The sequence below is a fragment of the Oryctolagus cuniculus genome, chromosome 18, assembly GCF_964237555.1.
Source record: "Oryctolagus cuniculus chromosome 18, mOryCun1.1, whole genome shotgun sequence".
NCBI lineage: Eukaryota > Metazoa > Chordata > Mammalia > Lagomorpha > Leporidae > Oryctolagus > Oryctolagus cuniculus.
Window position 1 is genome coordinate 14,154,117 of NC_091449.1, and position 24,683 is coordinate 14,178,799.

A 24,683-nucleotide genomic window follows, 5' to 3' on the forward strand; every position below is an offset into this window, starting at 1 on the left:
CCCCGGGCAGAACGGGGATTCGGCTACTCGGGCGGGATTGGTAGTTCACTGCGCATGCTTGCGGGTGAGCACAGGAAGGGCGCATGCGCGGAGTATTACCCTGGGTCACGTGAGGGGGCGGACTGGGGTAGGGGCGGAGCCTGGGGCGGGTTGGGGGGGCGGTTTGTTGTGGTCGCCATTTTGCTGGTTGCATTACTGGGTAATCAGGGCCCTGGCTGGCCGTGTCTGCCGGATACCCTCAGCCAGTGGGCAGATCTGAGCTCGGGCCGCCCGAGCACTTTGAGTCCCCTTGCCCGCGCCCTCAGGTAACAACACGGGGACAGCCGGGGCAGCACGCGCTGCTGGGGGGAAAGACGGGATGGGATCCGCCCTGCCCGCGTAGCTTCGAGACTTAGCACGAGGCCGAGGGAGGAGAAGAGAGGAGGGGAGCGAGGTTCCGGCAGGTGCGGGCTGCGCTTGCCTATTCATAGTCCGATTCCTGGAAAAGGCCGGGCCAGGGGAGCCGTCTTGGGAGGAAGGCTGGGAGGGGGTAATCGGGCCCCACTCCCGCCCTTTGTTTGGGCTCGGCTCCGCCGGCCGCATCGTCGTTGCCTAGCAACAGCTGCCCCAGGCTGGGATTGGTTGAGCTCTTGGTAGCAGTGGCCAATGGCGCGGTTGTTGCCATGGCAGGTGCAGATTGCCAAGCTCGGTGAAACCCCGCCTGCTGGGGCGGGCCTCCTGGGTGGGGGGCGGGACGCTGGGGTCCCTGGAGGCGGATGGCCGCTCAGGGTGGGGCGGGTGGGGCGAGGGTTAACCCGCCCCTCCCCCGTCCACCTGCTCTCCCCTTCCCCCGCGTGCCCTGGGCTGACCCGAGTCCCCTCCTTTCCCCGCCCCCGGCAGCGGCGGCGGTAGCGGCGGCTGCTGTTGTCACCCACCGGGCCGCCTGTCCCGCTTGCCCTCCCCGCCGCGGGGCTCGCCGGGCCGGCCAGGCCGGGGACAGGCGGCCACCTTCTCGCCACTGCCGCCGCCGCCACCGCCATGCTGGCCGCTCGCCCACCCAACTGGGGGCCCCACCGCGCCCCAGCCCCTCGTGGGTCCCGCACCAGCCCTGACCCCGGTAGGGGATGGGGGCTGGGAGAGCCGATGCTAGTGTGGGAGGGGGGGTTAGCGCCAAGAGAGTAAGGGTCCTGGAGTGGCAGGCGTGGGAAGGAGAAAGGGATCTGACATTGGGGAAGACCCGTGAGGAGAAGATTCTGTGGTGCTGGCTGCTCCGGGAGTAGAAAACATTATGTGGGCTTGTCTGTTGGGGCCTTCTAGGAATGGTCACATCTGGGGAACGACTCTCGTATGGAGAGGGGTAACTGGAGAAAGGGCCCTTGTAGGAATATTGGGTAGTGCAGGGTGGGGGAGGGCAGGGGTCCAGTGGGGGGAGAAAGGGAGATCACCGTGAGCGTGGGAAGACACCTCCCCGTTGCTCCCATCGGGAGGAACGTGTTGATTGGGAGGGGGTCTCGGGGTGACCCAGGGAAGAGCCCAGTGTGACCGCAGGAAAGTGGACTATGGTGAGGGAGGCTCCCAGGAGAAGGCCCTGCTAGGGGGAGAGGACTTGGTGTGACCGGAGGGTGTCTTGGGGGAGAGATGTGTGCTGGTGTGGGAGCGTGCCCCAGAGGCGGCTCTCGGGTCACCCCGGTGTGGCTAGGAGATCCCCGAGGACCCCGACACGGTTCCAGGGCCTGCAGAGGGCTCGGCTGTGGTGAAGGGGGAGGGGCGGCCAGATCCGGAGTCCTCTGGCTTAGAGGAGCCTGTGGGACGGGGTGAGCCCCTGGTGCTCAGGGAAGACTGCAGGAGGGGCCCAGGCGGCCACAGGTAGAAGTGGGAAGGAGAGAATGAGCCCTGTGCCGCCTGTGGTCGGTGCTTTCTGTCATTATCCTCTTCTCTCCCCCGATTGTCGGTGTCTGTCCTGTCCTGGGCATGCCCGTGTCCCCCACCCCCACCACGCCTGGCTCCCAATGCTCCCTTTTATGTGTCCTGCTGCTGCCTCCTCCACGTACTTGGTCATCGTTTGTTGGGCTCTGCCTGCCCCCTCTCTGTCCCCCTTGTCGCTGCTGTCACTGTGCCCCCCCCCATTGCTTACGCCTACCCCTTCCCTGCCTGGCACCGCCCCACATGTCCCCTCGTTCCGTGTTGTCTCCCCGTCTCCTGCTACTCCCAGGTCTCAGCGGCGGTGGCAGCCGAGGTGCAGGATGCGAGAAGGCGCCCCCCGGCCGGGCTCCCGCTCCAGGCCTCGCACCCCTGCGGCCCTCTGAGCCCACCATGGCTGTCCCACCAGGCCATGGTCCCTTCTCTGGCTTCCCAGGGCCCCAGGAGCACACGCAGGTATGTGTTCACCTGAGGGGGGCCCACTTCCCTGGGGGTCAGGGAGACTTGGGATGGAAGAGTCTCAGGACTGCAATCAGTGTGGTTGTCTGGAACCATCTCCCTGGGCAGGATGGGGCCCCTGGGAGTGGAGGTCCCCTGACCTGGGAGAATCTGGGTTCAAATACTGATGTCAGTTTTCAAATCTATAAAATGGGGCCAGTAACGCTGCCCACCCCACAGGGCTGCCCTGAGGGTGAAACGAGGTAGAGAAATGCTGAGGACGGCGCCTGGCCCGGCGTCAATGCCCAGGAGTGGTCACTGGGACAAAGGAGGCTGGGCTGGGGCGTCTGGGGAGGTGGACTGGCTGGGGAGTTGAGCGCCTAGGGCCTGGGTGGCACAGGGTGAAGCTACCGAGGACAGAGCAGTGAAGGCTCTGAAGTGTAGGACTCGGAGCAGGGTGCACTGGGAGGCCAGGCGCCTCCCCCAGACCCAGAGCCTAGTGAGGAAGAGCGGGTGAAGGCGCTCAGGCCTGGAGGGTGAAGGCTGGGAGGCCTGAGGGGCACAGGAAATTGAGCTGAGGTCCTTCCGAGGAGGGGTCCCAGAGTGGAGCGGGTCAGGCTGGAGGGCTGCAAGGGCAGGGCCAGGTTTTCCTGCGCAGTTCAGGAAGGAGGAAGCGGGGGTGAAAACGCCAGCTGAGGCTCCGGGAAAACTCAGGAAAATGCAAACGAAAATAAACAAACAAACGCCATGCATACAAAGAGATCTTCAAAAAGTTGTAATCAAAAATCCATGACAAAGGCATATGAATTTTCAAAAGGCATTTCGCACCAAAAGAATCTCTTAATTCCATTTTCCCAAGAACTTCGTTGAAATCCCCTTATGAATGGCACACGCGCTCATCAGCCTGACAAACACCGCGCCGTGCCAGGCCCTGCTCTAGGCAGGCTGCTCCGTCCATGGGGAGGCCGTTCCAGCAGGGATCCCTGGCCGGGCAGGCGGGGAGCCGGCAGCGCCCTTGCTGAGGCTGGAGGTGAAGACCCGCCTCCATGCCCACCGCCTCCTTGCCCTGCAGGTGCTGCCTGATGTGCGGCTGCTGCCCCGGAGGCCGCCCCTGGCCTTCCGGGACGCCACCTCAGCCCCGCTGCGCAAGCTCTCTGTGGACCTCATCAAGACCTATAAGCACATCAATGAGGTGGGCCCAGGCTTGGGGGGGAGGTGTGCCCTGGGCCGGGCGCGAGGGGCCTGGCTGCCACCACAGGTCACTCACCACGCTGTTTCCCTTGGCGGCCGGGCAGGTGTACTATGCCAAGAAGAAGCGGCGGGCCCAGCAGGCGCCGCCCCAGGACTCCAGCACCAAGAAGGAGAAGAAGGTCCTGAACCACGGTTACGATGACGACAACCATGACTACATCGTGCGCAGCGGCGAGCGCTGGCTGGAGCGCTACGAGATCGACTCGCTCATCGGCAAAGGCTCCTTCGGCCAGGTGTGGACACGGCCCCGTGGCCCCCACTCCTGTTGACCCGTCTCCCGGTGGCTCAGTGGCTTCAAGGTCCGCTCGCAGTCACTTTCCTTGCGTCTTGTTTCCTTCTGTAAAACAGTGCTAATAGCAAGACGCGTGGTTCTGTGCCCTGGTCGCCCCAGTGTCTCCCGTGATGAGCACCCAGCTGTGTTGGCAGTGCTGGGAGCTGCCCTTCCCTGTCCCCCTCCCCCGCCCCCCTTGGTGACGCGGCCTGCCCTGCCCCACAGGTGGTGAAAGCCTATGACCATCAGACCCAGGAGCTGGTGGCCATCAAGATCATCAAGAACAAAAAGGCCTTCCTGAACCAGGCCCAGGTCGAGCTGCGGCTGCTGGAGCTGATGAACCAGCACGACACGGAGATGAAGTACTACATAGGTGAGGCCGGGAGGGTCGCCCGCGGAGGGGCGGGTGTGTGTGTGTGTGTGTGTGTGTGTGTGCGCGTGCGCGCCTGCGCTCTGTGCCGCTCGGGCCAAGCTCGCTGGGGGCCGACTGCCCGAGGGAAGGGGCGGCACTGCCCACGTCCACATCTCGGGATAAACCGTGGCCCCGAGGCGCCGTCACCTGTAGGAGGTGATCCCTTGTACTCTGCAGAGCTGTAACGTCGGGGCAGAGGCCTCCAGAGTCGTTATTCTTAGCAACTGTGCTTGTTCCTCTTTCTTGAACTAATTCCTCCTAGGAAAGGCAAACGGATTTCTTTTAAAAGGAAAACTTAGGGATCCTTTGTCCCTGAAACAGAACTAAGCTGCAGACTGGTCCACAGTTAGATGAGGAAGTGTGGGACCGGGTGGAAGACTTACTGTAGCTCATGGGAACTTTCACTTTGGTTTCATCGGAAGGTTTGACAGAGACTAGAAAAGAGATTGACTTCCTGTGTGAACTGAGTTATAAAAATATCACGGCCAGCAGCTGGTCCCCGCAGGCCGCGCTCCCGGGTGACCCGGGCAGCAGCAGCCAGCCCTGAGCCCGCCGCCTCTCCGTCTCCTGCAGTGCACCTGAAGCGGCACTTCATGTTCCGGAACCACCTGTGCCTGGTGTTCGAGCTGCTGTCCTACAACCTGTATGACCTCCTGCGCAACACACACTTCCGCGGCGTCTCGCTGAACCTGACCCGGAAGCTGGCGCAGCAGCTCTGCACGGCGCTGCTCTTCCTGGCCACGCCCGAGCTCAGCATCATCCACTGCGACCTCAAGCCCGAGAACATCCTGCTCTGCAACCCCAAGCGCAGCGCCATCAAGATCGTGGACTTCGGCAGCTCCTGCCAGCTGGGCCAGCGGGTGAGGGGCGGGGCTGGCGGTGGGTGTGGCCAGAGCAGGGGCGGGGCTGGCGGGTGGGTGTGGCCAGAGCGGGCTGGGGCTGGTGGGTGACCGGGCACAGGAGAGCCCTACAGGGTGCGCTGCCCACTAGGAGGGAGGGGAAGCCTGAGCGGGCAGGGTGTGGGCGGGGCGAAGCTGGGCTGCTTTTGGGCCTGGAAGGGCGGAGGGGAGGGGCTTCAGCTGTGCAGCCCCGTGTGAGAGGTGTTTGGCGAGGTCAGGGCCAGGCCCGCAGAGACCCTGACGCTGCCCAGTGTGGTGGTGGCAGTGGCTCCCCGGAAACTGGTGCTGAGAACGTTGGGATCTGGATCCTCCATTTCCAGATTGGGGTCAGAAGCTTGTCCTCAGCTGGGTCCTCTAGCCAAGGCTGGGCCCCTGACTGTCGCCCTCCCTGCAGATCTACCAGTATATCCAGAGCCGCTTCTATCGCTCGCCTGAGGTGCTCCTGGGCACGCCCTACGACCTGGCCATTGACATGTGGTCCCTGGGCTGCATCCTCGTGGAGATGCACACTGGGGAGCCCCTCTTCAGCGGCTCCAATGAGGTGCGCCCCCAGGAAGGGGTGCGCTGGAGGGGGCGGGGTGGAGCCTGGCCAGCCTGCTAACCTGACCCTGCCCGCTCACAGGTGGACCAGATGAACCGCATTGTGGAGGTGCTAGGCATCCCGCCAGCCCCCATGCTGGACCAGGCCCCCAAGGCCCGCAAGTACTTTGAGCGGCTGCCTGGGGGTGGCTGGACCCTACGAAGGACAAAGGAACTCAGGAAGGTGCGGCCCCTGCCCCGCGCCACTCCCCCTGCCCTGGGTGGCCCCTCACTCTCTCACACTCGGGGCGCCCCCTCCCCCTGCCGCCTCCCCTGTGTCTTTCCCGTCCTACCTCTTCCCCTCGTCTGCCCACCCCATCTCTCCTGCCCTCCCGCTGGCTTTTCTTGGCCTCTCTCTCCGCCTTCTCTCTGTTTCCCCGTGTGTGTCTCCCTGCCCCTCCTGCCCACTGACGGCCACTCTCTTGCCCCCCCTCCCACCCCCTCCCTGCCAGGATTACCAGGGCCCCGGGACACGGCGGCTGCAGGAGGTGCTGGGCGTGCAGACGGGCGGGCCCGGGGGCCGGCGGGCGGGGGAGCCGGGCCACAGCCCCGCCGACTACCTCCGCTTCCAGGACCTGGTGCTGCGCATGCTGGAGTACGAGCCCGCCGCCCGCATCAGCCCGCTGGGCGCTCTGCAGCACGGCTTCTTCCGCCGCACGGCCGACGAGGCCACCAGCACGGGCCCGGCAGGCAGCAGTGCCTCCACCTCGCCCGCACCCCTCGACACCTGCCCCTCCTCTAGCACCACCAGCTCCATCTCCAGCTCGGGTGGGTGCCCAGTGCCCAGAGCGGGGGACCACAGGGGTGGGGGCGCCTCTGACCTTGGCCTCTGGGCTGTCACACAGCAGCTCTGAAGTGGCCTGATCCTGAACTCCCAAACGGGCTGGGGTGGAGGAGCTGCAGGTGACCGTGACCGTGACGCCATCTCCAAAACATGGCTTGTGGCCGGACGCCTAAAACTGGCTCTGGCTTTAACACCCCCAAATCTCAAAAACTGGGCCCGAGCCTTCCAGTGGGCTGTGATCACCCGAGCCATAACCTAGGCCTGGGGCCATCAGCCAGGCTCAGCCAGCCCCAGACCCTGCCACCGGCTCCCTCAACCGTGGCTTTTCTCTCCTCTCGTGCTTCCAGGAGGCTCCAGTGGCTCCTCCAGCGACAACCGGGCCTACCGCTACAGCAACCGCTACTGTGGGGGTCCCGGGCCGCCCATCACTGACTGTGAGATGAACAGCCCCCAGGTACTGGAGGCTGGGGGCTGTGGAGGCGGGCGGTGGGGTGCCTGGGGCTGCAGGACCCCAGGCTCCATCACCCACTGCTCCTTTGCTCCTTTAGGTCCCACCCTCCCAGCCGCTGCGCCCCTGGGCAGGGGGTGATGTGCCCCATAAGACACATCCAGCCCCTACCTCTGCCTCGTCACTGCCGGGGCCCGGGGCCCAGATGCCCCCCCAGCCCCGCTGCCTTGGCCGGCCCCCGTCACCAACCTCACCGCCACCCCCGGAGCTGATGGACGTGAGCCTGGCGGGCGGCCCTCCGGACTGCTCCCCGCCTCACCCCGCGCCTGCCCCCCAGCACCCGGCTGCCTCAGCCCTGCGGACTCGGATGACGGGAGGTCGCCCGCCTCTCCCACCCCCTGATGATCCTGCCACTCTGGGGCCTCGTCTGGGCCTCCGGGGTGTGCCGCAGAGCACGGCGGCCAGCTCATGACCCTGCCCCCTCCCTGGGGCCCCTCCTGAAGCCATACCCTCCCCCCACGTGGGGGCCCTGGGCTCCCATCCTCATCTCTCCCCTTGACTGGAATTGCTGCTACCCAGCGGGGGCGGGTGAGGCCTGCACTGACGGGCCTGGGGCAGGGGGTCGAGGAGAGGGGTTTGCTCAGACCCTCCCACTAAGGACTGGACCCTTGGCTCCCCCTCCCCCCTTGTTTTCTATTTATTGTACCAAAGACAGTGGTGGTCCGGTGGGGGGAGGCTCCCCTCCTCCCAGGGCCCTAGGAGGGGGCGGGGGCAGGTAGGGGGAGATGGCCTTGCTCCTCCTTGCTGTACCCCCCAGTAAAGAGCTTTCTCACACGCCTGCCTGAGCGTCTGCAGGGCCTCCGCTCCCCTTACCCGGCCCGCCGAGGCATGGTGGGAGGAGCATTTGGGGAGGGGGTGCCGAGAGATTTTGGTGGTGCGGCTCCAGGTGCGACCCCGGCCGGCATTAACCTTCCTAGCGTAAACTGGCACCCAGACAGGCTGCGGCCCGTGTTCGGGAAACACCGTGTTCCTTCGGCCCTAGTAAGCCAGGCAGGCATCAGTGTCGTGGGGGCAGGCAGGCAGTGGGTAGACTTGACCCCCGCACACACCTGGACCCACCTTTTGGAATCATTGCGGAGCCAAGCGCTTTGACATTCTCAGGCAGAAACTCCTTGGGTTCCAGGTAAGTAGTGCCGTTTCCATGGCAATTTGGCGGGCCAATCAAGAGCTGTCTGGTTCAAAGGTTATCCTGTGTCTGCGCTGTTGCGCGGCGCTCCCTGGGAAATGGCATTGTACTTAGCGATCTCTTTTCCCACTGTTCGTAAGGGAACTACAAAGACCAGAATCCTCTTCGCTCACGCTTGGGAGCGAGTGTCGGGGCAGCCAATAGGCACTCAGAGGTATCCAGGGCCCGGATCTATGGGGCGGTCAGTAGCCACAGAGAAGGCGTTGATTGGGCGCTTTGGGTCGTGCGGTGCAAAGGTCTCCTGAGGCGTGCGGAAGGAGGGTTTCTGGGCTGTGCCGCGAGGACTTGCGGGTTAGGGTCTCGGGGTGCCGGAGCAGGCGGTAAGGATGGGGCCTGCAACTACCCCTCGTACGGACATCACCGGCCGGCTCACGGGAAGCCCCAGTCCGTGGGAGAGGCGGGCAAGGACCCGGTAGGGGTGTGTGTGCGCTTAGTGATGGAGGCAGCGCGGGGCGCGCCGGGCACCCAAAGGAGGTGGGTGCGGTTGGGGAGGCCTGGCTGGACGAGGGGCGGCGGCGAGAAGCAGCCGGGTCTGCCTGTGCGCGGAGGGGCTCTGGTGGTGCTGGACACGGTGTTGGCCGTTCTGCATGGATTAAATGCTGGAAAATTTTCTTGGCCACTTAAAGAGCTTGGTCTTTGTCCTGAGGGCGGTGAGAAGCCGCGGGAGAATTCCGGGTAGGGCAGGGATACGGCTCAGCTTGCTGTGATGTGGAAATAAACGGACAGGAGTTGGATCTGGGAGTCCAGGGTTGGCGGCTGTGGCTGGGAGGAGGATTGGGGCAGGTGCGCGGGAGGCGGTGCGGGGAGGAGTTGACGTGCTGCCGGGGAGAGGGGGATGTCTCCGCCACGTGCGATGGGGCCTGCGCATTGCAGATGAGCGGTTCAAAAAGGTTTTGCGTGATCAATCCTAGGAGGCACGCGCTGTTCCATCTCCCTTCCGCGGATGGTGATACCGAGGGCGAGCAACATTAAGTGACTTGCCCAGGACCTCGTGGCTAGGAAGAGGCCGGCTCAGGGGCGGGTGGGCGCGGGTGGGCGTGCGCGCGCCATTCTCTGACTTAGCAGGGTGCAGGTGAGCCTGGAGACCTCAGCAGGGGCCAGATCAGGTACAGGCGGCAAGGAATTTGGGAGAGGCACGGAGATGTGGGTCCCATTTCTGCTTCCAGCCTAGGGCCTCTCCCTTGCGATACCCTCTATTGGCTCTTGGTATCTCCAGAGTGATCTCGGTCCAGTTGAAGAATCTGTACCCTCCGTGTCCGATGTGGTAAACGGCAGCTCCTTCCTGGTTGCTCCGGGCTCAGACATGGGAGCTGTCTGACGCCCACGTCAGGTCCACTAGCGGGTGTCTTCACCATGTGTTCAGAACCTGACCACCTCTCTCGGTCCCTACACTCCGAACGCCAGGGTCCTGCTCACCCTCATCTGCACAGGCCATTGTAGCAGCCTCCTCAGCGGTCTCCCGGTTCCCACCCCCACCCCCTGCAGTCAGAGGGACACAGGCCTCGTCCTGCCCCTGTTCAGGACCCTGCATGCCTGCATCTCACTCGGGGTGGGAGCTGGAGTCCTGTGCAGGGCCCCTGCCCCTCACCACCTCTCTGACGTGGGCTGCTCTCCTTGCTCTGCTGCAGCCACACCGGCCGCAGGGCCTCTGCACTTTCTGTTCTCCTTGCCTGAAACCCCCATCTCAGCATCTCCCAGAGAGCCCAGACTCATTCTTCACTCCCTTAGGTCTTACTCAGATGCCACCTCCTCCTTGGCCCTCCCTGACCAAGCCTGTAGACCCGAACCCTCACCATACGCATCCATTCTCCTTCCTTCCACTTGCTGCTTACTGTTATCCTATCAGCATGTAGCGACTGAGGACTGATTTCTTCTGTTTATTGTCCGTCTCCTGTGCCTCCCACTGCCGGCTCCGTGAGGGCGGGTGCCGTTGTCTACTTCATGCTCTGTCCCCAGCACCTGGAAGGGTGCCCGGCACACAGCAGGGGCTCAGTCGTCATTCACCAGATAACGAGCAAAGATCTGGATCCCAGCATCCCCCGGGGCCCCGCCACGCCCAGTCCCCTCTCTACAAAGAGGCTGCCTCAGAGTTTGCCGCGGACTCGAGACGTCTGGCCTCTGCTTCGTGCTCAGCACAGCTGAGAACAGAGTGGTTTTCCTGCCTCAAAGGAGGTCCCAGGTGGGGGTTCAGAGTGTCCGATGCCCGCACAGCGCGCAGTTGCAAAGACGGATGGAAGGTGCCGTGAGAGCGCATTCCCATAGGATAGCTAAGCCGGGCCCCGAGGCGGTGGACAAGTTGGTCCTGACGCTAATAAGCCACCGTGGGGAGCGACAGCAGAGCAGGAGGCCGGGCCGGGCGGCTTCTGTAAGGGCTCTGGGCCTCACCCGGCACTGGGAGCTGAGGAAGGACTTTCAAGCCATGGGAGGGAGCACGCACAGTCAGTGGAGTATTTAAGGCGTCCGGGGAACTGGCTCTAGGTGGAATCCGCTGTTTCCACGAGGTTACAATGCCTGCAGTGAAGTCAGCCCCACTTTCTCTTTTTCCAGTCAAGAAGTGGCGTTGCCTGCCTTCCCCCGGAAGCCAGGCCCAGCCCTGTGCTTTGTCTTGACCAACCGCTTGCGCTGCAGGAGCCTCGGGAGGCCTGGAAACTGCTCTCCGCATCGGAGCCCTGCCCCTGCCCAGCTGCGCCAGCTGCGCCAGCTGCGCCAGCTGAGGTGCCAGGCGTGCTGACGCCGCGTGGGGAGAGAGACCTTCCTGGGCCCCGCAACCTCAGCCTGCCCGAATGGCACATTCCTGAGCAGAGAAACGGTGGTTCTTTGATGCCCCTGGCTTTTAGGGTGATTTGTTACCCCCCTTCAGCTAACTGAAACAAGGCGGGGGGGGGGGCATGGGGCTGGAGGCAGGGCCCCAGCAGGGAGTCAGTGCTGGGAGGATGGCTGGCCAGGGTGGTGGTGGGGGAGGTGGGGACGGGTGGCCTGATCTTGGACATGATTCGAAGGCAGAGGTGCCGGGGTTTGGGGGTGTGGACGTGGGTGAGGAAAAGCAGTGCAGGGCTGCCCTGTGTTTCCAGCGGGCGCGCAGGGCGGGAGCGCCAGCAACCACGTGGGGACGGCGGGACGGAGGCCTCACCGGCACTCCCTGGACCAGCAGGGAGCTGGGCTGGACATGCGGATTTGGGAGATTGGCACATCCGCAGTACGGCAGTTCAGGGTGAGCTCGCTAAGGGGGAGAGAGCAGGGAGAGCCGGCATGAGATGGTGGCACCAGGGCCGCCTGGGCAGCGGTGGGGGAGTCACCGTGGCAGTCTGGGCCCGTTGTGAAGGCGGTGCCCCCTTGGCTTGGTCGTGGATTAGGACCGAGAAGCGTGGCCTGGGGCCTGTGAGAACAGAGTGGAGTCGGAACAGGGGACAGCGGCTCCGGTTCCTCCTTCCCAGAGCCCTGCGTGCTCTGCTTCCATCGCGGGCAGGTGGGCTGGCCCGGGGCGGGGGGTGGGGGTTTGGGGGGCTCCCGCGCCAGCTCCGCGTGACCGTCCCTCCCTCCCAGTTCCCCAGCGAGTCTTCACACGGGGATTTAATTACCTGCTGTGGTCAACGGGCTCCTGCAGCCATGGCTGGGGCGGGGGGGAGAGGGGGATGCAGCAGGGCAGGCACCCCACATTGCCAGCCCCATGTTCCTCACAGCTGGGGTGCTGGGGACATGCGTGGGTGTGGCAGGTGGCAGGCTGGGGAGTGATCTGGCATGATGGGTGGGTGTGTGGGTGGGTGGGACATTTAGGCTGCCTCAGGTGTGTCCTGGACTGGGGAGTGGGGTAGGGGATACCAGCAGGGGGTTCCGGCAGACTGGGCCGAGAGAGATTAAGGGCCAGGTTGAGAGACCTCAGACCCGGGATCTGGCTGCACACAGGTGTTCCGGGGCAGTCAGGGAAGCAGCCTTACCCCTAAGCGGAGAGGGACCCAGTGATGGCAGAGACACGGTGCCCTGGTCCGGGGGGGAGGCAAGCCTGTCTGGTCGGGGGGCCGGGCTGGGCCTGGCCAGGGCTGTGGGCTCGGAGATGAGACCTGGAGGGTGCTCGGGAACCGGCTGGCATCAGCCGCCTTTTCACTGGGTGATACACGCTGAACGGTGCTTTACTGAGCAGTGCGTGAGCTACAGGAACTCTCGGGCCTGCACCCAGCTTCCGCTCACCCTGGCATCTCACCCACTTGCAGTGTTTGCCAAAACCAAGAGATGAACGCTGATACTTTTACCAAACTCTAGACTGCCCACATCTCACCCGATTTCCCGCTAATGTTCCTTTTCTGTTCCAGGATCCAATCCAGGATATCATTTACTGCTCCCGTCTCCCCGGCCTCCTCCAATCGGTGATCCTTTCTTGGGCTTTCCTTGTTTTTCGTGACCCCTATGGTTTGGACGGGTCCCGGTGAGGTTTCAGTGGGGATCTGTCCGGTATTTTCCTCATCATACCGGGGCTTGGGGGGAACCCTCGCCGAGGTGCCGTTCACCTGGGTCACTTAGTAAAGGTAGGCGCGGCAGGCTTCTCGGTGGTGGTGGCGCGTGGTGCCCCCACGTGCTGCACTTCCTGGCGGGAGGAATGTCGAGCAGTTGGTCTTGTGAGGCAGTGCGGGCGTCCCGTGGTTGGCCGTGACTTCAGCGTCCACCAGTCGGCCTGGGCTGGCAATGACCGCCGTGGTGGGGTCCTGGTGGCTTTCTTTCCCCGCCTTCCTGCACGGGAAATGTGTCCTGTCCGACTTGCACAGCTGTCGGTTTCTATGAGCGTGGACTGGAGGGTGCTGCCTCTACTCTGGGTGCGACCAGTGTCGTCGCTCAGACTGTCCAGCCTTGGGCCATCGCAGCCCCTTTCAGGGCCGCTCCCATGTGCCCCTCTTCCTGAGCGCCTCACCGTCTGGCTCTGCCGCGCCCTCCCTGCCCCTGCTCCAGGGGGCCCGGTGCCTCTTCCTAAAGGATGTGTTAGGGACCGGGGTCTAGGCGTGGGCTGTGCGCACTGCTGTTGGGGGTCCCTAATTCTCATTCGCAGCCGACACAGCTGGGAAATGCATGTATGTGTGCAAACCCGTGTCTGTACACATGTGTGTATCTCTGTGTAAAAATAAACACGAGTTCATGCCGGTATTTCCACCCCTAGTCCAGTACCAGAGGGTTCAGGCGCACCTCCTACGGCCCTGCCTTCTGGTAACCTCTTTCTGTGACACTGAGGAGCCCGGCTCAGCGGGCCTGTCCCCTGCGCATCTTATTGGCCATCTTGGAAAAAATGGGCGGTGCTGAGCGCCGCGGCCTGCTGCACGCACACTGTCCCCCGACATCTCCTATGCTGCTCTGTAGGCGTCTGTTTTCACCGATCCCTTAGATGGGGGCGGGGGGACTCTGCTGTCTTCTCTGCCCCTCCCCCGGGGCCATCTCACTGTTTTGTAGCCTGCTTCCTGTCTGTGGACGGGTGACTCCCACTCTCTGGCCTTGGTCCTGACCTTGTCTCTGAACCCCAGACCTGGGGAATCCTAAGGCCTTGTGGACCCCTACTCCACCCCCTGGCTACCATGTGGTCCTCAAAGTCCACTAACAAGTCACCACCACCCACATTCCAAACCTCCTCCTCTCAGCCCCTTCATTCTCCAGGGTCCCAGAGACGGTCCTGGGGGCCGCACTCTGGTCGCCCACCTGCCCACGCCCAGCCAAGCCCAGCCCAGCCCCCAGGACTCCTGGAGGCCTCCCACCCGCTCCTTGTCCCAATTACCTCTCAGCCTCCTCCCAGGCCTCCATCTCATCCTTCAGCCCAGTGAAGCCCGCTGCTCAAAGAGTTAACTAAGCAGGAGATGAAATAACATTGAATTTCAGCTGAAGTGGGGAAAGCTGCCCAGAACCCCATCTTTTAGTTCAGACAGTTGTGCGGCGGTGGGGGGAGCGGGGGTCGGAGGTGAACTTCGCCTGCAGGAGCCCCGGGGAGCTTCCCTGGGACTCAGGCCACCTGAGGGCCTCCCTTCGCTTGCGTCATCACAGATCTGACCGACAGAAAGGATCTCAGCGGGGTCCAGGGCTTGGGGAGACCTGGGGCGCGCTGTGTGGAAGGGGCAGTGGATCGGCAGAGTTCTCCCGCGCGCCCTGACGTCAGGGCCCGCTGGGGCAGTGGGTTCGGAACTAGGAATCCTCGGCGTGGAGACACTCTGATTCTGGCCCACGTGCGCTCCCAATGACCGCCATCATCCCGAGGTGCCTTCCTCGTGCCGGGCCGCCCTCGGCCCCTGCGGGGACTGAGCCACCTCGCGCAGCCTCGGGTAGCCGCTCTGGTCCCAGTTCCGCAGCCAGGAAGTTCTGACTTGCGGGGTCTTCCCTCGCACGTGCCTTCACCCCCTCTCCGCGTCCCACCCTGCGGAGCGGCTGCTGCTCCGCTCTTGCGTCGCGTGCTCTGGGCTTGCGTGGCTTCCTCTCCAGCTACGAAGACCCTGTTACCATTTGTAAAGGAGAATATTTTTAGCCTTTCTTAAGGGAAAAGGCCAAGCATACGTAAAAGCAGAGCGGCCAGCCTTCGCAGCGCCAGCTCGCAACCGTCCTGTCTCAGCCATAGCCTTTCTCTTTCCCCTGCTCAGTTACAGTAAAACACGTCCAAAAGTTTTATTAAAGAATTTTTTTTTCTTGGAAAAGACAACCTACAGTTCCTTAACTCAGGTCAGTCCCCGGCTGGCACGCTGGCCCCCTCCCGGCTCCTCAGCTCCACTTCCCCCTGTTTTCCAAGTGCGGACACGCCTGCACGCGGTGACAGTGCTGTCCCTGGTGCGCCTGCGCACGAGGAATAGCTCCGGCCCTGATGCGCCTGCGCACCGGGAGGGTCTTTGTGCCTGGCGCGCCTGCGCGCCGGGAGGGCGCTGTCCCTGGCGCGCTTGCACAGAGTGATGCCCTGTCCCTGGCACATTGGCTGTAACCCTAGACTGCAGGCGGCTCTCCGCGTTGCTCTGAGGCCTGACTTCTTCCTGACCGTAGGCAGGCTGGGCCGATCTGGCAGCCCTGGAGGACATTTAATCCACTTGTGGCTTCTTGCCTCAGTCGTGGCCTCTTCCCTTATTTGGGGTATTTTCTGGATCCCTCTGCACTCGGGCCAGGTCAGGCCGCCTTTGGCACTTGTCGGCCACGGTGGCTGGGGAGCTCCGTACTCACCGCCCATCTGGGAGCCCCCTCGCGCGGGGGTCAGTCTGTCCCCGAGCTGTGTCCTAGCGTCGCCCAGGCGCTCAGTAACCGTGTGCTGCGTGGACGGATGATGTCCAACTTGCCGTGGGCAACAGAAGCCACGGGAGTGTTTCGCGCGGAACGCGACCCGTTTGTCGCCCGCTTTCAAGTCCCCTGGGATCTTGTTCAAGTGCAGATTCCGCTTCATTGGGTGGGGGTAGGGGCCTGAGGACCTGGGTGCGGGACAAGCTCCCCCATGCCGCGCTCGGGCTGCAGGGTCTGGCTGCGCCGCGCAGTGCGGCCGTTGAGCACCTATGTGTGGCTCGTGTGGACGCGTGTGTGTGTAAAACACCCTCCAGATTGCAAAGACTTGGTACAGAAAGAATTTATATTGATCACATATTGATATGGTAATATTTTGGATATACGGAGTTAAATAAAATATATTACTAAGAGTAAACTCACCTGTTTCTTTTTGATATGGCAGTGGGAAATTTGGAAATTTGTATTTGCGGCTTATATACGTGACACTTGGGTTTTCCTGGGACTGTGCTGGTCCAAAACACTGCAGACCCCCTGTCACCTCTAAGAATTTGTACCCCTGTTTCCCTCTTTCTGGAGCACCTCACTTTCTTTTAAGTTTTTTTTTTAAAATTTTTTTAAAGATTTATTTTATTTGTTTAAAAGTCAGAGTTACACAGAGAGACAGAGACAGAGAGAGGTCTGCCATCTGCTGGTTCACTCCCCAGGTAGCCACAATGGCCAGAGCTGCACCAGTCTGAAGCCAGGAGCTTCTTCCAGGTCTCCCATACAGGTGCAGGGCCCAAGCACTTGGGCCATCTTCTACTGCTTTCCCAGGCCACAGCAGAGAGCTGGATCGGAAGTGGAGCAGCCGGGACTCGAACCAGTGCCCATATGGGATGCTGGCACTGCAGGCGGTGGCTTTACCCGCCGTGTCGCAGCGCCGGCCCCTCGGCATAGCTTCTCGTGATCAAGCTGCACAAGTGCCAGAATGCCACTTCCTCTGCATTCTGTTGGCCAAGTCACTCACTAAGGACAGCGCGGCTTTAGGGGTGGGCAAGCCACCCTCCCTTGGAGGGAGGAGCCCTGCGTGTGCCACAGCGGGTGTCTCTGACTTTCTTCTTATCGTTTACTTATTTGAAAGGCAGAGTAACAGAGATTTTCCACCTGCTGGTTCACACCCCAAACGGCTGCAAAGCTGGAGCTGGAGCCAGGCTGAAGGTGACAGGGATCCAAGTCCTTGAGCCATAATTCACTAACCTCCCCCCAAAAAAATTTAGCAGGAAGCTGGGTCCAAAGTGGAGCAGCTGGGACTGGAAATGCTACTCCAATGTGAGATGCTGTTGCCGCAAGTGCAGCTTAACCCGCGGCACCACAACAGCAGCCGCGCACTCCGACTTTTCACAGTCAACCGTGATCATCACCAAGAACTACCCAGCACGCATCCCTTCCTTTCTTCCCTCTCCCCAGACTTCCACCCACTCTGCAGGGCTCCTGGTTGGAACCTGCGTCTGGAGGCAAGTGTTCTCTTGGCTTAATTCATGCGTCTGCCCCAGATGCTGACTTTTCTGACATCCTTGAAATGTTTGTTTTTAAAAGTTAATTAATTTTTATTTATTTGAAAGGGAGAGAGAGAGAGAGAAATCTTCCACCCACTGGTTCACCTGTCAAATATCCACCTCTCAAAAGCTGAGGCTGTGCCCGGCTGCAGCCAGGAGCCCGGAACTCCTGGGTACAGAGATGACCGCCTGAGCCACCGCTCACTGCCCCCGGTCTGGAGGTGGCAGGAAGCTGGATTGGAAGTGGAGCAGCCAGGTCTTGAGCCAGGCACCCCAAGGTGGGTTGTGGGTACCCCAAAGCAGTGGCTGCACCTTGCTGTGCCCTATACCTGCCTCTGAGAAGTCTGCCTTTCATTCTTGATGCTGGTAAGGGCTTTTTAGCTGGAATATACGGATGCATCGTGTAAAGTATGCAGAAGTCCAGTGTGCAGCCGACTGTGTTTCCACATCCTGCTCTGTGGCCCTGGATGTTGAGCTGAACAAGCCAGGCAGTCACCTGTCCTCGTGCTGTTCACGGTCACAGTCGTCTCTGAGGAGAGTTCTGCTTCCCTGGGATGTTTCAAGACATTCAGGTGGAGGAAAATACTAGAAAGTCTGCCTGTAGCCACGCTCAACTCACCCTGTGAATATGCCTATGTTAGAGCGTGTTTTATATCGTGCATATTAATACAGTATGACCCATAAGTGACAGATAAGTGTGTGTATGTGCACACGAATACTGGAGATATTTTACTAATGGGGGACGTGATAAAAACTGAGGCTCTCTGGCCTCAAGTTGGGGGCAGATGGATAAACAGTACCATGATGTGTGCTACAGGGGAGGTGGCACCGGGCCCCCTGGAACTGAGAATTAAGGTTGGGGAGGGCATTCAGGCTGCTGGCAGTGGGAGTGGGGGGTGCAGGAAAGCCGAGAGCTAAAGGGTGAAGTGCAAGTCTGGAGCTGCACAGGCACAGACCCTGGCCATGACCTTGTGCAACTGCTGCTGCACAGCCCCCAGATCAAAAAGCAGAATTAATCTCCCCCTCCCGGCCCCTTCCAGTCATTACTTCCCTGTGGCATGTGCTTTACAGAATGCCTTTAGCCGTGTCTCCCATTCACCTGCTGTGTGTGCCACTCCGCACTGAGAGGTGGAGTCCTTGACCACTCCCATCAGTCAAGACGACCAAGGGAGGATGCTGGAAGTGACACCGGCTGTCTTCTTCTTCTTCTTCTTCTTTTTTTTTTTTTTTTTTTTTTTTTTTTTTTTTTTTTGACAGGCAGAGTGGACAGTGAGAGAGAGAGACAGAGAGAAAGGTCTTCCTTTTGCCATTGGTTCACCCTCCGATGGCAGCTGTGGCTGGCGCGCTGCAGCCGGCGCATCACGCTGATCCGAAGCCAGGAGCCAGGTGCTTCTGGTCTCCCTTGCAGGTGCAGGGCCCAAGGACTTGGGCCATCCTCCACTGCACTCCAGGGCCACAGCAGAGAGCTGGCCTGGAAGAGGGGCAACCGGGACAGAATCAGGCGCCCCGACCGGGACTAGAACTTGGTGTGCCGGTGCCGCAGGTGGAGGATTATCCTATTGAGCTACAGCGCTGGCCAGACACTGGCTGTCTTCTGAGGCTATGTCCTAACAGGGTGGCTTCTGCCCGGTTCCCTTTCTTGCAGTGCCCACCCTGGGAACCTGGCCGGCCTGCCCGGGCCACTCTGAGAGCTGATATGCCCACACCCAGCACGCATGCCAGACACACGAGTGAGGAGGCCTTCACGATGACCCCAGCTCCAGCCGCCGTCTCACTGTAGCCACCTGGGAGGCCCTGAGTGAGAACCACCCAGCAGAGCCCAGCCAACTCTGAGACACCAAAGTGATAATAGTGGTGCTGGTGAGTTGCCATTGGTCCAGCAGAGATTGTTTATGTTGCCTTGGTAACTGATGCCCTCCCTCCCCCCAAAGGTGTCCACCATGCTGACTTCTAACACCGTGCGTTGTTTTAGCTCGATTCTTCACATAAATGAAGTGATACAACACATCAACCCCAGGTTTTTTCTTTGGTTATGATCTCAGTGCCTTGCCTGGATCCATTTTTTTAAAACATTTTGTTGTTTTGGTTTTATTTATTATTTATTTGAAAGGCAGAGTTAGGGAAAAAGAGAGAGAGAGAGAGAGAGATATCTTCCATCTGCTGTTTCTCTCCCCCAAATGGCCATAACAGCCAAGGCTGGGCCAGGCCTAAGCCAGGAGCCAGGAGCTTCATCTGGGTCTCCCACGCGAGTGCAGGGGCCATCTTTGGCTGCTTTCTCAGGCCGTCAGAAGTGGAGCAGTCGGGACTCCAACCAGTGCCCATATGGGATGCTGACACTGCAGGTGGCAGTGTTGTGCCACAACGCCAGCTGTTTGTTTTTTATTTGAGTGGCAGAGTGAAACAGAGATCTTCCCTCCACTGGTTCACTTCCCAGATAGCCACAGCAGCCAGGTCTGGGCCAGAATGAAGGCAGGAGCCTGGAACTCCATCCAGGTCTCCTCCATGGGTGGCAGGGGCCAAGCACTGGGGCCATGAAGCACTGCCTTCCCAGGTGCATCGGCAGGGAGCTGGATCGGAAGCAGACATGTGAGTGGCGTCCCAAACCAAGGCTTAACCCTCTGCACCACAGTAGCCCCTGGGTCCATCTTATGGGAGTTTAACAAGTTGGGCTCATTTTGGCTTCCTGTTGTTCTATCCTTTGAGGACTGTGGGCTGTCCAAAGTCTGTTGAGTCCCAGCACCTCCGTTCCCCTCTGTGTTTGATGTGTGTTGGATGCAGTTGAACCAGCTTTCTGGCCCTCCACGGTAACCACAACTCAGCCCTGCCCAATGAGTAGACCCCATGTCCCTGGCAACCATGATGGTTAAGAAATGGGCCCCGGCGCTGTGGCGCAGTGGGTTAACGCCCTGGCCTGAAGTACCGACATCCCATATGGGCGCCGGTTCTAGTCCTGGCTGCTTCTCTTCCAATGTAGCTCTCTGCTGTGGCCTGGGAAAGCAGTAGAAGATGGCCCAAGTCCTTGGGCCCCTGCACCTGTGTGGGAGACCCAGAAGGGGCTCCTGGCTCCTGGCTTCGGATCGGCGCAGCTCCAGCCATTGCGGCCATCTGGGGAGTGAACCATCGGATGAAGACCTCTCTCTCTCTCTCTCTCTCTGTCTCTTCTCTCTCTGTGTAACTCTGACTTTCAAATAAATAAATAAATCTTTTTAAAAAAAATGGGCCTGTGACCCACACCCAGCAACGGCAGCCAGGGTGCAGGAAGCAGGGAGACTCCTCAGCTGGTGGCAGCTGAGGCCAGAGCTGCTAGGGCCCAGTGTGAAAGGAGGGCGTGCCCAGGAGTGAAGACCACACAGAAGAACCGGAGCTGAGAACTGGAGGAAAACGGGGGCGTCAGGCAGACTCCCGCTGCCTCCATGAGCTGGGCCTGTACATACGGCATTATCTGGAGTCTGTGTGGCTTTTCTGTCATCTGTTGGCCCAGAGAAACTCAGTGGGGGATTCTGCACGTGGATCTTCGCAAGAGGCCCAGGAGGCCGTTCCACAGGCTGTGCTAAGTCCTCCCATTGTGGGTGAGGTGGCCGGGAGTGTCGCAGTGGCTCTCCCAGTGTGGCATCGTCCCGGGAGCCGGGGCATCCCCTGGGGCCTTGTGAGAGGTGCGGAGCCCCGGCCCTGGCCCCAGCCCGGTGAGCCGCGTGTGCTAGGAGAGTGTCTTCCGCAGCACAGATGCCAGGAGGAGAGTGTCTCCTGCAGCCGCGTGTGCTCGGGTGCGAGTGTCGCCGCGGCAGGGAGAGCACACGAGCTGGGATCCGAGTCCCGCCCTCCATCTGCTCCCTGGTTCTGGGTGGGCTACACAGACCCTCGTGCCCCATGTCTCCCACCTGCAAAATAATTCACCTTCGATTTTCTGGGGGCTGTTGTGTGGACCAGTGAGTTCTAGAGGTGCAGCTCGGAGTAGCCCCTGTTGCTCGTCAGCCCTGTCCAGGTCCTCTTTGCCAGCGCCCCCCTTCTCTCAGTTTCTGATTCTCACCTGCACGACTATCAAGCTGCTGCTTCTGGCCCAGGGGACCCCAATGTGGGACCCACTGGGTTGGATGGGAGCCTTCCTGATCTCCCATCTCCCTTTGGTGGCTCCTTGGTCACCTCGGGTGCTCTTTCCCCTGACTCAGGCCTCTGGCACCTTGTCTCCCTCCTCTTGGCAGGAGCCCCCCAGGCTGGTAACCCGAGCTCCAAGCCCAGCCTTCAGCAGACTGGCCCCGGCCTCCACCTGTTCAGGGCCCCTGATTGATGGGTCCTTCAACCGCAACGGCTCCTTTTCTGGCAGCTTCCAGAGCCATCTCCAGCTTTCTTATATAAGCAGACGTCTAAGCTCGGGAGGCTGCCACTGTCGCGTGTCACTCCTGCCTGCTGCAGTCCTCACCCAGCCCCCATCACAGCGAGGGCCAATTAAACCTCCTGCAGCAAACTCCTCTGGAACTCGGCCAGGAAGGGGGGGTGGCAGAGACGCAGTCGGGGAGACGGGCAGAAGGCTGATTGGCCAAGGCTTTGCATGCTGCGGGGACACATTGGACTTTATCCTAATGGTGGTAAAAACAAATTTGCTAACTGAATTACAGCATACCTGTGTGTGCTTATGCAGACACGCACATCATGTAAACATATAAATACATCGAAAAAAATTCTACAGTGACCACTGACGTAGCCATCACACAGAGAAGAAACGGCTCATGGCCCGTCCCAGCCGTCCTAGCACACATGGACCCAACACGTCTGGAGCAAGACTGTGGGTGGAGCCTTCCTCTCCACAGCACAGAGCACACCCTTCTCTTCCCATCCTCGTCTGTGCCCTGCACCCTTCAGGGTCGTTCATGCATGTGAGAGAGGGCTTCAATGGAATTAAACAGTTCTGTGCATTTTCTGGGGAGTAGGCATTTAGCCCCAGCTGCATCCCACACCAAGTACCCGAGTTTGAGTCCTGGCTCTGCTCTGAATTCCAGTTTCCTGCCTGTGCATGACCTGGTCTGGATGGTTGGTAGAGGATACATTGAGAAGAGACCCCACAGGTGCTGAAAGCGGGCTCGGGAACACTTGAGTAGGGATCTGGGGAATTAGTACTCTGAGAATGAACCAGAACGGCATTGTTCCCAAAGACAGCTGTGGGGCCAGCATGGTAGCATACCAGGTAAAGCTTCTGCCCATGATTCTGGCATCCCATATGAGCACTGGTTCGAGTCCCAGCTGCCTCACTTTTTTTTTTTTTTTTTTTTTTTGACAGGCAGAGTTAGACAGTGAGAGAGACAGAGAGAAAGGTCTTCCTTCTGTTGGTTTACCCCCCAGATGGCCGCTACAGCCAGTGTGCTGCACTGATCTGAAGCCAGAACCAGGTGTTTCCTCCTGGTATCCCATGCGGGTACATGGCCCAAGCACTTGGGCCATCCCCCACTGCACTCCAGGGCCACAGCAGAGAGCTGGACTGGAAGAGGAGCAACCGGGACAGAATCCAGAGCCCCAACTGGGACTAGAACCTGGTGTGCCGGCGCCGCAGGCGGAGGATTAGCCAAGTGAGCTGTGGTGCCGCCCGCCAGCATCCCATATTGCCACCGGTTCTAGTCCCAGCTGCTCCTCTTCCAATCTAGCTCTCTGCTATGGCCTGGGAAAGCCGTGGAAGATGACCCAAAAGGTTGAGCCCCAGCCCCTGGCTGCTGGCTTCGGATTGGCACAGCTCTGACCATTGTGGCCATTTGGGGAGTGAAGCAATGGAAGGAAGACCTTTCTCTTTGTCTCTTCTTCTCACTGTCTGTAATTCTACATCTCAAATAAATAAATAGAATCTACGGCACCAGAGCTTGTGGCTCAGTAGATTAATCCTCTGCCTGTGGCACCAGCATCCCATATGGGCACCGGTTCTTGTCCCAGCTGCTCCTCTTCCAATGCAGCTCTCTGCTGTGGCCTGGGAAAGCAGTGGAAGATGGCCCAAGTGCTTGGGCCCTGCATCGCATGGGAGACCAGGAGGTAGCACCTGGCTCCTGGCTTCGGATCGGCGCAGCTCTGGGCATTGTGGCCATTTGGGGAGTGAACCAACAGATGGAAGACATTTCTGTTTCTCCCTCTCACTGTCTGTAACCTACCTCTCAAATAAATAAATAAAATCTTTAAAAATAAATAAATAAAAAATATTTTTAAAAAAGAGATCTATTTTATTTTATTTGAAAGACCAGTGCCCGTATGGGCTGTTGGCGCCACAGGCTGGGGCTTTAACCGCTGTGCTACAGCGCCGGCCCCAATCAATCAGATCTTTAAAAATGAAAATACAATAATCTTTCTGAAAAAAAGCATAAGTAAGCAAGGAGATGCTATGTTAATTAGCATGACTGGTGATAACTTAACAATAAAATAAATCTTTTAAAAAACACTTTTTATTAAAGATGTATTTATTGATTTGAAAGGCAGAGTTCCAGAGAGGGAGAGAGGGAGGTCTTGCACTCGCTGTTTCACTCCCCAAATGGCTGCAACAGCCAGAGCTGAGCTGTTCCGAAGCCTGGATCCGGAGCTTCTTCTGGGTCTGGGTCTCCCACACACCCAGGCGCAGGGGCCCGAGGACTTGGGCAAATCCTCTACTGCTTTCCCAGCGATAGCAGAGAGCTGGATCGGAAGACCGGGGCCCCTATGGGATGCAGGCACTGCAGGCCTCTCCCTCTCCCTCTCCCTCTCCCTCTCCCTCTCCCTCTCCCTCTCCCTCTCCCTCTCCCTCTCCCTCTCCCTCTCCTCCCTCTCCTCCCTCTCCTCCCTCTCCTCCCTCTCCTCCCTCTCTCTCTCTCTCCTTATCTCTCTCTACCGCTCTGTAACTCTGCCTTTCAAACAAATAAAAAATAAAATATCCCTGCCCAGCTGGAGCCCGAAGGAATCCCTCCCTCGCTCCTGATTGGACAGTAAGAGCAAGGGGGCGGGCCTGAGGCGCCTAGGGACCTGCGGGAAGCAGAGCCGAGAACTCTGGGAGAACTTGACCACTGGAAAGCGGGTCCGGGCGCCCGAGTCTCAGCCCCGTCCTCTCGTGCGTGGCCCTGGGAGGGCCCGCTGCCCACCCACCGCCGGAGAGCACGCGGAGGACCGCAGCCCACGAACGTGGCCACCGCGCCCCGCCGCCCCGGCTTTCGTGTTGTCTACGATGGCGCCCCCTGGCGCTCCACGGTGGCCTCGACCCCCGACTCTCCGGTGGCAGCTGGGGGTCAAGGCTGCTGCGAGGTCACCAGGCCCGCCTGACTGCCCTCAGGAACCCCATAAATCCTCTTCTGTAGAACTTCACAAGTATCTAAGTTCACCGTTACAAAATGTCCACACACTACAGAAAACCAACCTCCAGGCTGTGATGCCTCGGACCAGCCCAGAGATCCCCCCAAACTCCCAGCACATTTGCTTTTGTAAAGAACAAGGCAGAGGAGTGGTCCCTTCAGGGCTGTCTCCAGGTCGCCGGCAGGGGCTCCTACAGACTGGTTCATTCCTGCAGGACCAACCAAGCACACACTGCTGTTTAAATGGACTTCTCTTTATCGGAAAGGCATAGCAACAGACATAGACAGAGTTGCCAGCATTGGTTCCCTGCCCCCAAGTGCCCACAACTGCCAGGGCCTGGAACTCTGAACCAGGGACCGGGACCCAAGTACTAAGCATCAGCACTGCCTCCCAGGGCGCGCCTTAGGCGGCAGCCA

General features: G+C 60.3%; 1 protein-coding gene and 2 long non-coding RNA genes across 10 annotated transcripts; 2 read left to right on the forward strand and 1 right to left on the reverse strand.

Moving 5' to 3' along the window:
* The first annotated feature begins 124 nt into the window (after positions 1–124).
* Positions 125–7,815, forward strand: DYRK1B (dual specificity tyrosine phosphorylation regulated kinase 1B). Of its 8 annotated transcripts, none has more exons than XM_070062217.1 (12): positions 125–305; positions 2,192–2,355; positions 3,410–3,529; positions 3,633–3,821; positions 4,085–4,232; positions 4,845–5,131; positions 5,565–5,711; positions 5,793–5,933; positions 6,202–6,237; positions 6,322–6,517; positions 6,881–6,987; positions 7,082–7,815. In XM_070062217.1, exons 2-12 carry the CDS (start codon positions 2,293–2,295, stop codon positions 7,451–7,453), a joined length of 1,806 nt encoding a protein of 601 aa, XP_069918318.1. In that variant the 5' UTR covers positions 125–305; positions 2,192–2,292; the 3' UTR covers positions 7,454–7,815. The 8 variants fall into 8 exon arrangements, with proteins under 8 accessions (XP_069918318.1, XP_051692476.1, XP_069918319.1 ...); XM_051836514.2 differs by lacking the exon at positions 125–305 and adding an exon at positions 871–1,096; XM_051836516.2 differs by having other exon boundaries at positions 6,202–6,517.
* LOC127488224 (uncharacterized) lies at positions 3,791–8,221 on the reverse strand. The gene is made up of 3 exons (XR_007915781.2): positions 8,101–8,221; positions 4,419–4,529; positions 3,791–3,925 (listed from the first exon to the last, which is right to left on the reverse strand). It is a non-coding gene; the product is annotated as an uncharacterized lncRNA (long non-coding RNA).
* A 231-nt stretch (positions 8,222–8,452) lies between these two features.
* Positions 8,453–20,196, forward strand: LOC138846448 (uncharacterized). Its single transcript, XR_011383938.1, has 4 exons — positions 8,453–8,547; positions 17,047–17,258; positions 18,626–18,840; positions 19,955–20,196. It is a non-coding gene; the product is annotated as an uncharacterized lncRNA (long non-coding RNA).
* Positions 20,197–24,683: the final 4,487 nt, after the last annotated feature.